Source organism: Athene noctua, chromosome 1 (genome assembly GCF_965140245.1).
Source record: "Athene noctua chromosome 1, bAthNoc1.hap1.1, whole genome shotgun sequence".
In the NCBI taxonomy this organism is placed as follows: Eukaryota; Metazoa; Chordata; class Aves; order Strigiformes; family Strigidae; genus Athene; species Athene noctua.
This window is the reverse complement of record NC_134037.1, coordinates 197,670,244-197,683,004: the sequence shown is the minus strand read 5'-3', so window position 1 is coordinate 197,683,004 and position 12,761 is coordinate 197,670,244. Positions and strand designations below refer to the sequence as shown.

At 43.4% G+C, this 12,761-nt stretch overlaps 1 protein-coding gene across 2 annotated transcripts in view; it reads right to left on the bottom strand.

The window, feature by feature from the left end:
* SH3RF3 (SH3 domain containing ring finger 3) overlaps window positions 1-12,761 on the bottom strand; it is a 254,495-nt gene that overhangs the window by 93,345 nt on the left and 148,389 nt on the right. The window contains exon 2 of one of the 2 annotated variants that reach the window (XM_074909548.1): window positions 1,224-1,499. In XM_074909548.1, the coding sequence (XP_074765649.1) occupies window positions 1,224-1,499 (276 nt within the window). The remainder of the gene's footprint in view (window positions 1-1,223; window positions 1,500-12,761) is intronic. The other variant, XM_074909556.1, reaches the window with a different exon arrangement.

The following is a 12,761-nucleotide window of genomic DNA, read 5'->3' as shown; positions in this document are numbered from 1 at the left end:
TTCAGCTATAATAAGTAGCCTCAAAAGAGGAGGTCAGTAAAATCCTGGTGAAGGATATTTTTATCATCTATTTCATATTCATTTCCAGCATAACTGTTATTACTTTATGTGATACTATAACAACCACAGACAGCTGAAATAAAACAGAAAATGACAATGAACAGGTTCTCCATGGCATTCAGTGCCGTAAATTAACATTAGGGGATATGCTTTATTTTACTGTGGGTTTCTTGATATCCATGAAGCCCATCTAAGGTCAACACAAATTGCTAGGGAGGGGAGGGAGAGACGGAAAGCAGGTGGGGAGGTGGGGGATAAAGGGAAAACGTGACATTTTAAATCCAAAGGAAATTACAATATCTCAGTTTTCTCTCATTCCAACTGGAATTTATTAAACATTTTGGTTTTAAAAAAACAAAGACTGTTTTTTAAATGTCTGCTTTTTAATGTCTTTATGTTCTTAAAATAGGAAATACTGTGATATATGATGATAGTGTATTTCAACTGCTAATTGGTATATGGTGTGATGCAATATCCATTTTGAAGCTGAATGGCATTTTAAAACACTGGAACATCTGATTCAATAAGGAACATTAAAAGACACATTTCCATTAGATTTTTTTCTGAAATTGAGTCGTTCTTGCAGAACATTTCAATGCAGATGAAATGTATGCTTTTTAGACAGAAAAATGTTCTCAGAAAGCGTGTAGCCAGTTTTACTTGTTGAGTTTCACTAGCTGTATACCAACCTAGCTGTACACAGCACGAGGTATCTCACTGGCTTCTCCTTTAGCCAAAATGGGAGCAATTTCCCCATGAGGCTTGGCCCAAGGGGAGGCTTTACACCCACCCAGTCCTGCATCATGGCTGGTGCATGGGACATTGCAGGGCCACCGAGCAGACAAATTGGGAGAAGCTGATGTCCTTCAGCATGTCATGAGGGGACGTCCCACTTAAAAAAGGAAATTCAGCCTTGTCAGCCTGTTCCCACTGGGCTGTCTGAGCTCAAGAACTTCCATTTTCTCACACAGGAAACTAGTTGAAAGAAACAAATGGAGCGCAAGGGCTCCCGGGGCAGAGCTGCCCAGGGAGGCCAGGCAGATGTCCCACTGGTCCCAGGACCACTGTGCTCCAGACTTGGCTGCCAGCGCACCATGCGTCCCATCAGTCCCTACAGAAGCAGCTTTCCAAACTTTTTTTTTAAAAAAACCCTATTCCCCTACCTTGGTGAAGGTCAGGCAGTCCTTGTCTTGATCTTTATCCTTTATTTCAAAGTCGTAAAGTGCTTTGCCCTGAGGTGGAGCTTGTGGGAGGGGCTTGATACACTGTATGTAGCTGGCAGGGAAGAAGCCGTGGTTCCCATTGAGCTCCCCATGGTACCAGTTCTCGTCCACCTTCCGCCGCAGTATGATGATGTCCCCCTTGTTAAACTTGAGGTCACCAGGCTCTTTTCCCTCATATGTGTAGAGGGCTTTGCCATAGGGAAGCTGAGAAACACTCTGGGGAAACAAAATATGCAACATCTTTAAGCAAACCTGAACCAGCACTCATTTCCTTCTTAAAGTCACTTTCAGTTGGAAGCAAACTGATCATCCGTGACCAAATTACCCCAGACTGCAGCTGACTGCTACATAATGCCATGCCCTGGATCTTACAGGAAAAATAGTATGCGCATGATAGTAAGACTGAGAAGGTGAGTGTGTTACATCAGAGGAGGCACTGCAGTTCTCAAAGCTCAGCGGAAACCTGCGGTACCTCTTACACCATCAAGCAGCATCTGTTAATTTGCAAAATATCCTATGTAAGCAGGACTATGTGTTTAAACAAGTAAAACTCGACATGTCTAAAGGTAAAATATTAGACATTTTGACCTTCAGAGTTGCTTTGGTTTCTGATGCTCAGAAGATAAACAAAACAAAACAAGCTTGAAGATTCATACGGTTCTAAAAGTTGTAAAGTTGAAAATTTTTCATTGTGTTTGTTTGAGCAACTCTAAACATTTTTGAGTTTGAAGCTTTTAGTTTAGCTTTTGATTCTGTAACCAAATACTCTTACTTCTTTCAAAATCCCCAAGTCTCATACTGTTCACTGAGGGCTACTGTAAACAGTCATAATATTCTTTGTTGTTTATGAATTAATGTCCCTGTGGAAAAGCAGAATAGGCAGAATGTCTCAAATCTTTCTTTTAGAACTAAAAACAGCTCTGAGGCTTTCATTCTCATTAAAGAAAGAAACAAACTAAAAAAAAAAAAATCACACACAACAGTAAAAAAGCCTAAAAAGTTAATAGCTTGGTATGATAGAAAAGAGAAACCTATCCAATCGAAACTACCTGATTGTGAAGAATTCTTCCCAGAGTTCACTTTGGCCCAGTACAAGATTGTCTCATCCAAGCTGCGACTGCATGGACAATATTTTGGAGGAAGTATTGTTTTATGCATCCCTTGGGATCATTGAGTCCAACCATCAGCCCTACTCTACAAAGTTCTCCCCTACACCGTATCCCCCAACATCTCATCCAAACAACCCTTAAACACATCCAGGGATGGTGACTCCACCACCTCCCTGGGCAGCCTATTCCACTGCCTGACCACTCTTTCTGTGAAAATTTTTTTCCTAATGTCCAGTCTGAACCTCCCCTGTTGCAGTTTAAAACAATTCCCCCTTGTTCTGTCACTAATCACCTGTGAGAAGAGGCCGGCACCAACCTCTCTACAACGTCCTTTCAGGTAGCTGTAGAGAGTGATGAGGTCTCCACTCAGCCTTCTCCTCCTCAAACTGAACAGTCCCAGCTCCCTCAGTCTCTCTTCATAGGATTTATTCTCCAGGCCCTTCACCAGCTTCGTTGCCCTCCTCGATATCTCTCTCGTATTGAGGTGCCCAAAACTGGACACAATACTCCAGGTGTGGCCTCACCAGTGCAGAGCACAGGGGCACTATCACCTCCCTTCTTCTGCTGGTCACACTATTTCTAACACAAGCCAGGATGCCGTTGGCTTTCTTGGCCACCCGGGCACACTGCCGGCTCATGTTCAGGTGTTTGTCAATTAGAACGCCCAGATCCTTCTCTTCCAGACAGCTTTCCAGCCACACCTCCCCAAGGGGATACTTGCTCCCCTTCTTGCTGAATCCTACAGAGTGAGGGGTTGGACACAGCTGCCTGGTGCTTTGGCCCTATAATAGTTCTTTAACCCGTATTGGTGGGGAAAAAAGTCTATTGCTATATTATCCTATGACCTTTTAAATTTTATTTAGCTTGAGCTAAGAGTCGGCTTGTAAGCTGCAGCACAAATATGTAGCAATGTATACAACAGGGGATGATAAAGGGGTCCTGTAAATTCAACCTTTCACAGGAGGTTTTTTTTCAGAGATGTATTTATAAAAATGACCCGCTTTTCTGTTGCATACCTATGCCTAAAAGTAGTCTGCTCCCTGCTCTGTATGCTGGTTGTCAATGGGGTGTCCTATAGGACCAGTGAAAAAGTAAAGGTATGTTTAATAAAACAATCTGGTATTCCCCCAGATGTTTCTGTACTGCTGGATGGCATTTCTATGCATAAGAGTAGCACTTGGATGCTTTCTTCAGGGAGAAGGTGGAGTGGCCTGATGGAAACACTCCATTTCCCCACCCCAGCCAGAAAATGCAGTGCTGGGATGACATTTTATGCTATTTGTTAAAGCAACATGCAGAGGCATTTTTCAATCCCAATGGGTACATTAAACGGACCTGCTCTGGTAGGGTGGGTTTTATGCTCTTACACCTGCATCTTTCAGCAGGAGGAGAAGTATCAGCCTTCCGTCTGCTCTGCCTGCCAGTGCAGTCTCCTCTGGCTGCTTCTGGGCACCAGATGGTCGCTGCGGCAGGCAGATACCACGCTGTTCAAAAAGTAAGTTTCTTGAGTGCACCTTCACACACAGGCATTAAGTTACTCATTTTATTAGGAAGGGCTCTAGTAGCTGTGCAGGTCTTGGAAAGCATGTGCAACAGAACTTGTTGCCTACACCACACAGGGAAGGAGGCAGTCAAACAGGTACAGCTTTACAGAGCACTATCCGTGTTGTCTGGATGGGGATTTAATTTCATACAGATGTGTCCCCAGCTCTCGATTTTCACATTACCAATTTACAGTTCCTCTTTTTCCTCTGTATTCTTTTGGATTTTGCTGTAGCTGAATGAAGGAACCCAGTTAAAGTCCAGTAATTTGGAAGCACCTTCAAACATAACAAAGAAAGCATAAAAACAGAAAAGAAAATCAGCAGCTAGCTAACAAAACATGCATCAAACGGTCTTTGCCAAGTCAGTAGTAGCATCGTACTGATATTTTTCTCTCCGGCAGATTGGTTATTTCCCTTGACACCAAAGCTTTGCCCCTCTCCCCAACATTTTGAAGATTAAGCGTACGATACCATCAAACTCCTTAGGTAAGGCATAGATTGCTTTACCTGTTTGAAACTAGAAAAAAAAAATCAAGCTGAAAGACTATGGAGCTTTGTAGTAATTTAGAAATAAAAGATTCATTACTTTAACTCATGCTGGGAGAAGACAATCTATCAAACACCGAGTAAGACTTCCGCCAGGTGCGCACTGAACCACTGCTGATCCAGACACAAGCCCGGCAAGCACTCTCTGTATCACTTACCCTAGACAGGGACTTACTATTCCCAAGATCTTTGTAGCAATTCAAGGTCATATCACTTTCTTTACTTTTTAACCACTTTCTCTTCCCAAGCCTCATTTTACTGTGTAAAAAGTCAGCAGTCCCTGGAGCTACAGAAAAAGAAACTGGACTTCATTCAGTCTCACACATCATCAGTGAAATTCTTATGCAACACATGCTGGGCTTTTATTGATAATTAATTGAGCTGGCTAGAAGATGATTCAGATGCCTGTTATGAAAATGCAGACTTTTAAGTAAAACAAAGTGCAAGACAAAAATTTTCATTTGAAATCTGGCTTTTTTTTTTTTTTTTTTTTTTTGAGAGAGAGAGACCCTAATGTGCCACCCCAGGGAATTAGCAGTTTAGGTGTTTGTGTTCCTATTCTATTTCATGGGCGTAGCTGTGGACGATGTCATCTAGGGACTGTCCTACACAGAGATCTGTGTATAAGGTACTTAAACTACAACTGCCAGTGGGAAGGTGCTTCCAAAGTAAAATGTTCCAATTATCATCTATAGCTTTTCTAATTCTGTGCCACAGCTTTTCAACCTAAAAATTTGTAGAGACATTTAAAAAAATAAACATGTTGTTTAGTGGAAAAGACACTCTTCTGTTGAAAAATTGCTGTAACTGAGACATTCCCCAGACTTTCCATAAGGCCAGAAATACCCATTTTGATTTAAGCATTCCAGGTAAAGCTTGTATTTACTGTGGCCCGGGCAGAGGTAAAGAAATAATGGAGTCCTCTAAAGCTTTTCATGTAAAGCTACTCTTCCTGTTCTAAAGCTCTAAGAGTCTGCTCCAATCAATGAAAGAGAGGAATTTAGTATCACAGTCACCAAAAAAACCCCCAAAATAAACTCTTGAAGCTTTTCTGGCCAAAAGGTCCAGCTTTCAGTGCACTTTCAGTGATCAGATTATATTAATGAAACCTGGACCCTAAGAAGCAGATTTGTGGAGGTTTTCTATTATTGTTCCTTCTTTTGATTAATCCATCAGAGAGAAGCAAATCAGATTCAGAAAGCTCCTCTTAATTACACCTGAAAGGAGGTAGCATTAAGCATATTTCAGAAATAGAAGAAAAACAATCACTGCTGCTGTTTGCTAGTTCTAATGTCACTCCTTATCAACAGTTAGGTGATACTTATGATCCTATGATTATTTCCCTCTTTGTCAAATCTTTCTGCAGTGCAATTCTGGCCTAATAACTCCCATTTTCTTCACTTGACTCTCCCAATTCAACAGGAAGGGTATTGGCCAGGACTGACCTCTGACTCACCTGCAAACCCCTCAATCCCCACCAGGGAGCATGCCTTTGCTCTTTTCTGTTCAAAATCTTTGCCCCATGCCCTGTCCTATTTCCCATCAGTTCTTCCTGCCATACAGTGGCATTTCAGTCAGAGATCATCATCTTCAGTATGCCCAGCTGGTTCTTTTTACAAAATCTTCTACTCTAAAACAGGCTGCAAAGTGTTATCTAAGGGATCAAACTAAAGAAAAGCAGAGGCAGACAATGATTTTGGTGATGGGCAGTCATAAGGACATTGAGAAGTTCCTCCAGCAACTGCAGGAGCGCTTACACCTTCCTCTTGCTGCCTGCTTCAGCAGAGCAAACCCTCCTTACTCTGCTACTCCTGCACCTGGGCATCACTGCAGCAACAGCTGGTGGACACCACCAAGCCACCACCCTACCCTCTCGCCACCCACTTCATCCCCTGTTTCTCAGCCAAAGCCCCTTCTCAGCCATGGGACACCATCTCAGGGTCTTTTGCAACACTAAGTCCTGGGAGGGAAACTCCCTTTCCCAGCCTGGCCCCAACAGCATGGTGCTGCTCCTCTCCCCGCAGTGGCTGGCTCCACACTGGCCGCCCCTGCATTCAGGGACCAAGTCAGGGGCTGCCTGGCTGCCAGCAAGGAGCTCGCTGGAGACCACCACCCCACTATCTCCCTTCAAGCCAGCTCCTGACCTGCTCTTCGGCTCTGAGGGATGTTTGCCATCACTCCCTTCCCGAGCTGCCTTGAAATCTGGTTGGGCATAATGCAGGCGGCTGCAAAATTAAACGGCCTCCGCATCTGGCTGTATCAAGGAATCGATTCGCCCTGCTGATTTATTGTTAGGTTAACTGGAATTCATCTATGATATGTATTAAATTTCAAAACTCTGTGTGGGTGTGTATAGAAACAACGAATGTAAGAAAGAAAGGAAGGAAGGAAGGAAAGGATGAAGTCACAATCAATGGCAACAGCCAGTTTCTTTTTCCTGCCAGTAAATGTGTGTTGGCACAATGCTGAATACTGCCAAGGGTTTCTTTTCTATTTCAGCAATCAATACTGACGTAAAAGCCTGAAGCGTTAATGTGCTGAAAACCCCCCTTGCAGAAGACTCAATGATATGTTGGCAACTCAATCATTCTGCATTTGTGTTTCAGCAATGTCAAATGGCAGCAGTTAAGCAGAAACCTGCTGGCAAATTGACAAACAACAGCCATGAAGCAATTAAGTGGCAACACTGGAGAATTTTTCATTACGTATCCTGCGGAACAAAAGGAGGGGGAAAAAAACCAAACATGCTTGTTTCCAATAAATTCTCCCACTAGAAAGCTTTGTAGAGCCTGAGCTGCACAGGTAGAGTAGGTCTACAGTTTTCAAAAGTTATTGAAAAGAGACATTTTCCCAATATGCTCGAAAGCAATGCCAGCTCCAACAAGGGTCAAAGCCTGCCAGCTTCTGCGTGCGATACTTGATGAAGGAGGTCACTGCTTAGAAAAAGGTCTGACGGTTGCCTGAAGTACGGTGTGGGTGCCTACAAAACATGCTTTTCCTACTTCACGCTATTTGGGAAGGGAAAATAAAAGCTTCCACATGCAACCAGTTTTTCTTGAGAGAACAAACAGAGCCTGGATGTCTAAGATGAGTGTGTCTTCACTTGCTCTGTCTGTGTACAACTGTGCAGGTGTACACTGAAGACAGCAATAAAGCCTCGTGTGCAAAATCTTCAGAGAGGCTGGCCAGACTTGCTGGCTCACAAACACACAGGAGGAAAATCCAAGACCATTCCTTGACATTGATAAATTGCATTATATAAGAAATCAAAAATAAAATACACAGGGGCAAGGCCTCCAGCTACTAAACCCAGACAGAAATGCTATGATCTGACCCTTCCCTCAAACCAAGTTTGTGTTCAGATTCCTGAAACCCAAGAAACATCTTGAGGCTCCAGCTACAACTCCTCTCTGCAACAGCAGAGCAGAAGATTGTTTTTCTGCCATGAGAAAGCCACATTAATGCTGAAGGGTAATTTTACTTGCCCAAGCTCTTGCCCTGTGCAGCTCAAGCTGTGCAAAGAAGGAAACTTCAGCCTCTTTGCTGCAAGGGCTTCCCCTGCACATGAGGATCCCCTGCGAGAAGCAGATGTGATGCTGCCTGCACCATGGGGCAGCACCCTCACCTGACCCCTGTTTCAGGGGAATGAGGGGCTTAAAGAATCCAGGAAGTACAAAAGGTGGAGAGCGTTTAACTCCTTTCTTCTGCTTCATGAGTCTTGTTCATTGTCAGAGCTAGAGGTGAAGCAAGAATGGATGAAGCCAAACAGCCTCAGAACACACTGCTGGAACAGCCTGATAAGAGCACTAGTAGGGACAGTAATTTATTTCTTTTTTAGACTTTCCTGAAGTCATTTTAGCAAAACACTCTGCAATGTAGCTTGCTGCAGTTCTTCAAATTTGTCCAACATCTTCATATCCCCCATCCTCAAAAGACATATCTGAAGAGTCTGTTCCCCTGAATGAATGCACATTTATCTCCTTCATGAAGTACTATCAAGTGTAAACATCCAAAGCAAATCAAAAGTCGATGAAGAAAAGACACAGAAAGGAAAAAGTAATGAAAAAGCATGCACATCTCAGTGGTAAACTATAATGAAACACAAACTATTACTATAGAGCATAAATAATAATTAAAACACATATTGTTAATTTTTTGCTTCATTACTCTGTAGCATCACACATTACTCTGAATTTCCCAGTGTACACAAGCAAAGATTTGGTTGGCGATGCATGGGACTGCATTTATGTCTTCCAACTAGTAGGAAGCTCCTCACAAGCAGGCTGGGCGACACTTCAGCATATGTTTTCCTGCCATCCATAACAGCTTTGCAGAAATCGCAGCAGCTGTGCTGGAGAGGACAGGGGTTGTGTGGGGGAACATCCATCAGCAGGACTGCTGAGGAAGGGATGGGCTGCTCCTCCCTACTAGCACCAGGATCTTGGCATTTAAAGCACCCGTTCAAATCAGCTGAGAACAACTTCAATGATGAGTGTGAAACTCCTGCTTGGATCTCTTTGGGATGGAAAAGTGGAAGGCAGTCTGGCATTCAGAGTAGTCAGTGGTAAGCACAACAAGCAACTCGGTCACGGTGGCAAAGACAGCCATGGTTGCCGGGCTGGGTAGGAGCCACAGCATGAAGGGCAGCAGGGGCTCTGCATGGCCCCTTTGCTCCTCACCATCCAACCTGCTGCAGCTGCTCTCAGTTTAACATCCTTCAAGAGCAACACATTTCACTTAAATCAATAGCAGTGCTTAAAACATATCTCTTCTTCGTCAGCCATAGGAAGCAAGAGAGAGCGCTTGCACATGCTATGAGCTGAAGAAACAAAGGGCTGGGGCAAACTTTAGCCAGTGCAGTTATAACAAATGTATACCACTGTAAGATCTGTGACCTGAAGAGGTTTTAGCAGCTTCTGTCCTCAAGAGGAACTTTCAGGATGACTGATCATAAATCATCATTATATCGCACAGAAAAAACTCTTAAAAAGTGGTTTGTCTTCCGTGTAAGATGGTTTGTCTTATGTACAGCTTCAGAAGCACTATTGCCCCCGGGTCAACTGGCCTGGCAGATCACAACAGTGACAGTGCAGCATTTGCTTTCACAGAAAGCTAGTAACAGGAAAATTAATCAAAGAGAATCTAATTTTGCACAAAATAGCAAAGACAAAACCCAGCAATGTGCTATTAGTCAGCTCTGTGTGAACGATCAGTAAAAGCCTGAAAAATCACAGTTTGCAGCTACAACCTTTGAGAAGCTAACTTTGAGAATAAAAGTAGTTTAGCCAACAGTAAAAACAGCACCATGAAGAATGAAAACTGAATATAATCCTTTATATACCCTGGAAAGTGTCATGTTTATTTATAGTGCCATACAAGTAGTAATTAATCATGATAAAAATAAAACTTCTTAACTGAAGCTCTGCTGTTTTATTTAACTGAGGACTTGAACGTAATGGTTAGGCCCTGATCCTGGCTGATGGTGCTGTGGAGGACTGCAGTCCTTGTGACACCAGAGAACACGTGCAGACAATACGCACTTGAGCTGTGCACAGCTCCTACCTGGAGTAAGACGTGAAATGCTCCTCTGAAACTGTTTTGAGGTGCTAGGAGGTAGTCTTTATATATGGAGAAGAAGTGCCCAAACAACTTAGGACCCTATCTGACATTTCCAAAAGTGACTTTTGAAATTAGCATGAAGGTACCATGGGAATTGCTCAGCAGATGGAGACAAAACGAAGGTGAGCAGGTACAGCATCACTCTAGCTAGGCACTGCTCCCCAAAGAACGGGGAACAATGACCTTCATCACCCCAGAACAGCAAAGGATGCTGTTAATCTTCTTCAGCAATGGGCGAATGGGGTGCAAACTGCTCTTTAACAAGAACAGTGTCTCCCAAGGTTGTTTTGTAGTTTATAGGGCAAACAGGCCCAACTCGCATTTTACCTTGTAAGGTCCATCTTTGAAGACACCAAGATCAAAAAATGTTTCAAACTTTCCCTTGGCAAATGCAGTTGAGGCCTGCAGCACAACTGAGAAAGAAACAGCAGGCTTTCCACTACACATCTTGTCACACAGGTATGTTTGGGATTCTCTGCTTCACCAAAATAAGAGCTCAGTTTTACAGTCCAACACCATTTCTCCTAGGAAGCTTAAAAACTTGAATGCAAGACTGTCCTATGCTGAGCCCATCTGACCTCCTGATTGCAGCTAAAATAACCTCATACCTTCTGCACACCTCATGCTGCTTCAGCCTGCCACTCAGTATCTATCAATATTTACACGTTCAAAGATCTTTTTTTTCTAGCAACAGATTGTTTAAAGTGAAGTATTCTCAAACTACGTGCACTCCTATTAAACAACACGTGATTTTCAGGGTCAGGTTGGATTTCCAGCAGTGAATTCACAGCTATCACTGACCAGAGAAACAGTGGGTAACACCAGCCAGCTGTTTAACCATGTCAGCATAAAGTCCCTCATGTTCTGCAAAACCTGAAAGCTTCCAGATTCTCTCTGCTCTTTGATAAGTGGTACTGTCAACACACTGCTGGCACTGTAGGTCAAATTCTGGTTTCAGTTAAACCACTTTAATCCAGTTAATCTTGATGAAGCGGTGTCGATGCATAGAAAATTCCTACACAATATAGAGCTTTATTTTACTAGTAATCTCCTCTGAAACAAAGCTGAATGGCAGGCAGCCTCCACCAAGGAAAATATTTCGTGATCTCTCATGTGTTGGCCATAGCTTTAACAAAGCCTAGGTACACTCTGAGAATCTGCCTGTCCTTTACCTTTCAGACAGAAAACAATCACTGGATCCTAAGGGCCAAATTTTACCCTTATAATCCTGTGCAGGGGTCCTTGGTGAAAGGGCTGGCTGTTGCACTCAGACATTTCAGAGCAGAAGCTGGTCTACAAAAAGTCTTGACCAATAGCTGAGAGGACTTCTAACTCAAGTATGCAATGTGGTTTCACGAGAAACCACCAGACAAAATATACCCCTACTGACCACCTTGCAAAGGCAAGGCCCACCACGCACATCCTGGGTGAGGGCTGCAGGAGCTGGCAGTGGATTAACACAGAAGAAAACAAATAACAGAAAAAAAACATCTGCTGCTTCACCGTAAATGGGCAATCTCACTGCAATGTGCTACTTGAGCAGTTCAAGGAGGAAAGACAGCAAAGTTGGCTACATTTAGCCTGCCAGAGGCATGAATAGAGACATGCTGTAAAACAAATAGGAGCACCCTCGAGTCTACGGAGAAACACAAACCAAAACCTCATATTCAAGGCACTATGGCAGTTATATATTTAAGGCTGCCTTGTGTTCTCCATTCAAAGTGTCTTAAATCCTTTAAATAAATATGAAATCTCTCACTGATTACTCCCCAGATGACACCACTTTGGTCAGGACCATGACTTGGTTTTCCCAGCTGCCTGCCAGAACCCAGTCCTTGCTCATTTTCTGGTAAAAGAAACAAGTTAAAAGTTAGCCCTCTGTGCAATTTTGAGAGTCTTACGGGGTTTTTTTCGGGCTCCTTCACCTCCACAACGGCAGCATTTACAGCCCTGGAATTTTACACAATTCTTTATGCTGTAGGTCATGGCAAGAAAAAAGAACACTTTGGGGAAAATACTAAAAAGTATTGCATAAAAGCCCAGAACGTGAATCTCTGCTGTAACTGCTTCATTTGATCTTTCCTGGTGGAAGCTGACAAAGCACGGGACAGCTTACATTTTCCAGTGGTGCCTTTGTAAGTCTGCTACCCTGCCTGATACTTTTGGTTTGCTTTCCAGCCTTTCCACGTCTTTCTTCTTGGCTCCTTACCTTGTGACTCAAGCATTTCCTTGAGTCATCCAACCTCCCACCTCCGCCCCAGAAAGGACTTTATGGTCCAGTCCTGCTACAACTCATTAGAGTTGTGTTTCCTCCTGGCAGACACCAGGCAAGTCACAGCTCGGAGGTCCCACTCACAGACCCTGCTTTGCCAGGACTTTTCCATTGCAATTTTTTTTCTCTTAGGTGAACTGCAGGGAGGGGAGAGGGGTAAGGAAGAGCCTGGAGATGAAACTGCCCCAAAAATGGAGGGGGCAGCTGTATTTACCATCTGGCGAAGCTCCCAAAGCTCAACAGAGGGAGCCCCACTCCGGAGAATCTTGCCGGGATTGCTACCGGTGGAGAAGAGACAACGTGTTTTTTTTAACATAAATAAATGTGCACCAGGAAAATCTTTCTCCTCTCTTCCTCCCTCACTCCCTTCATGTAAAAGTTAACTTAA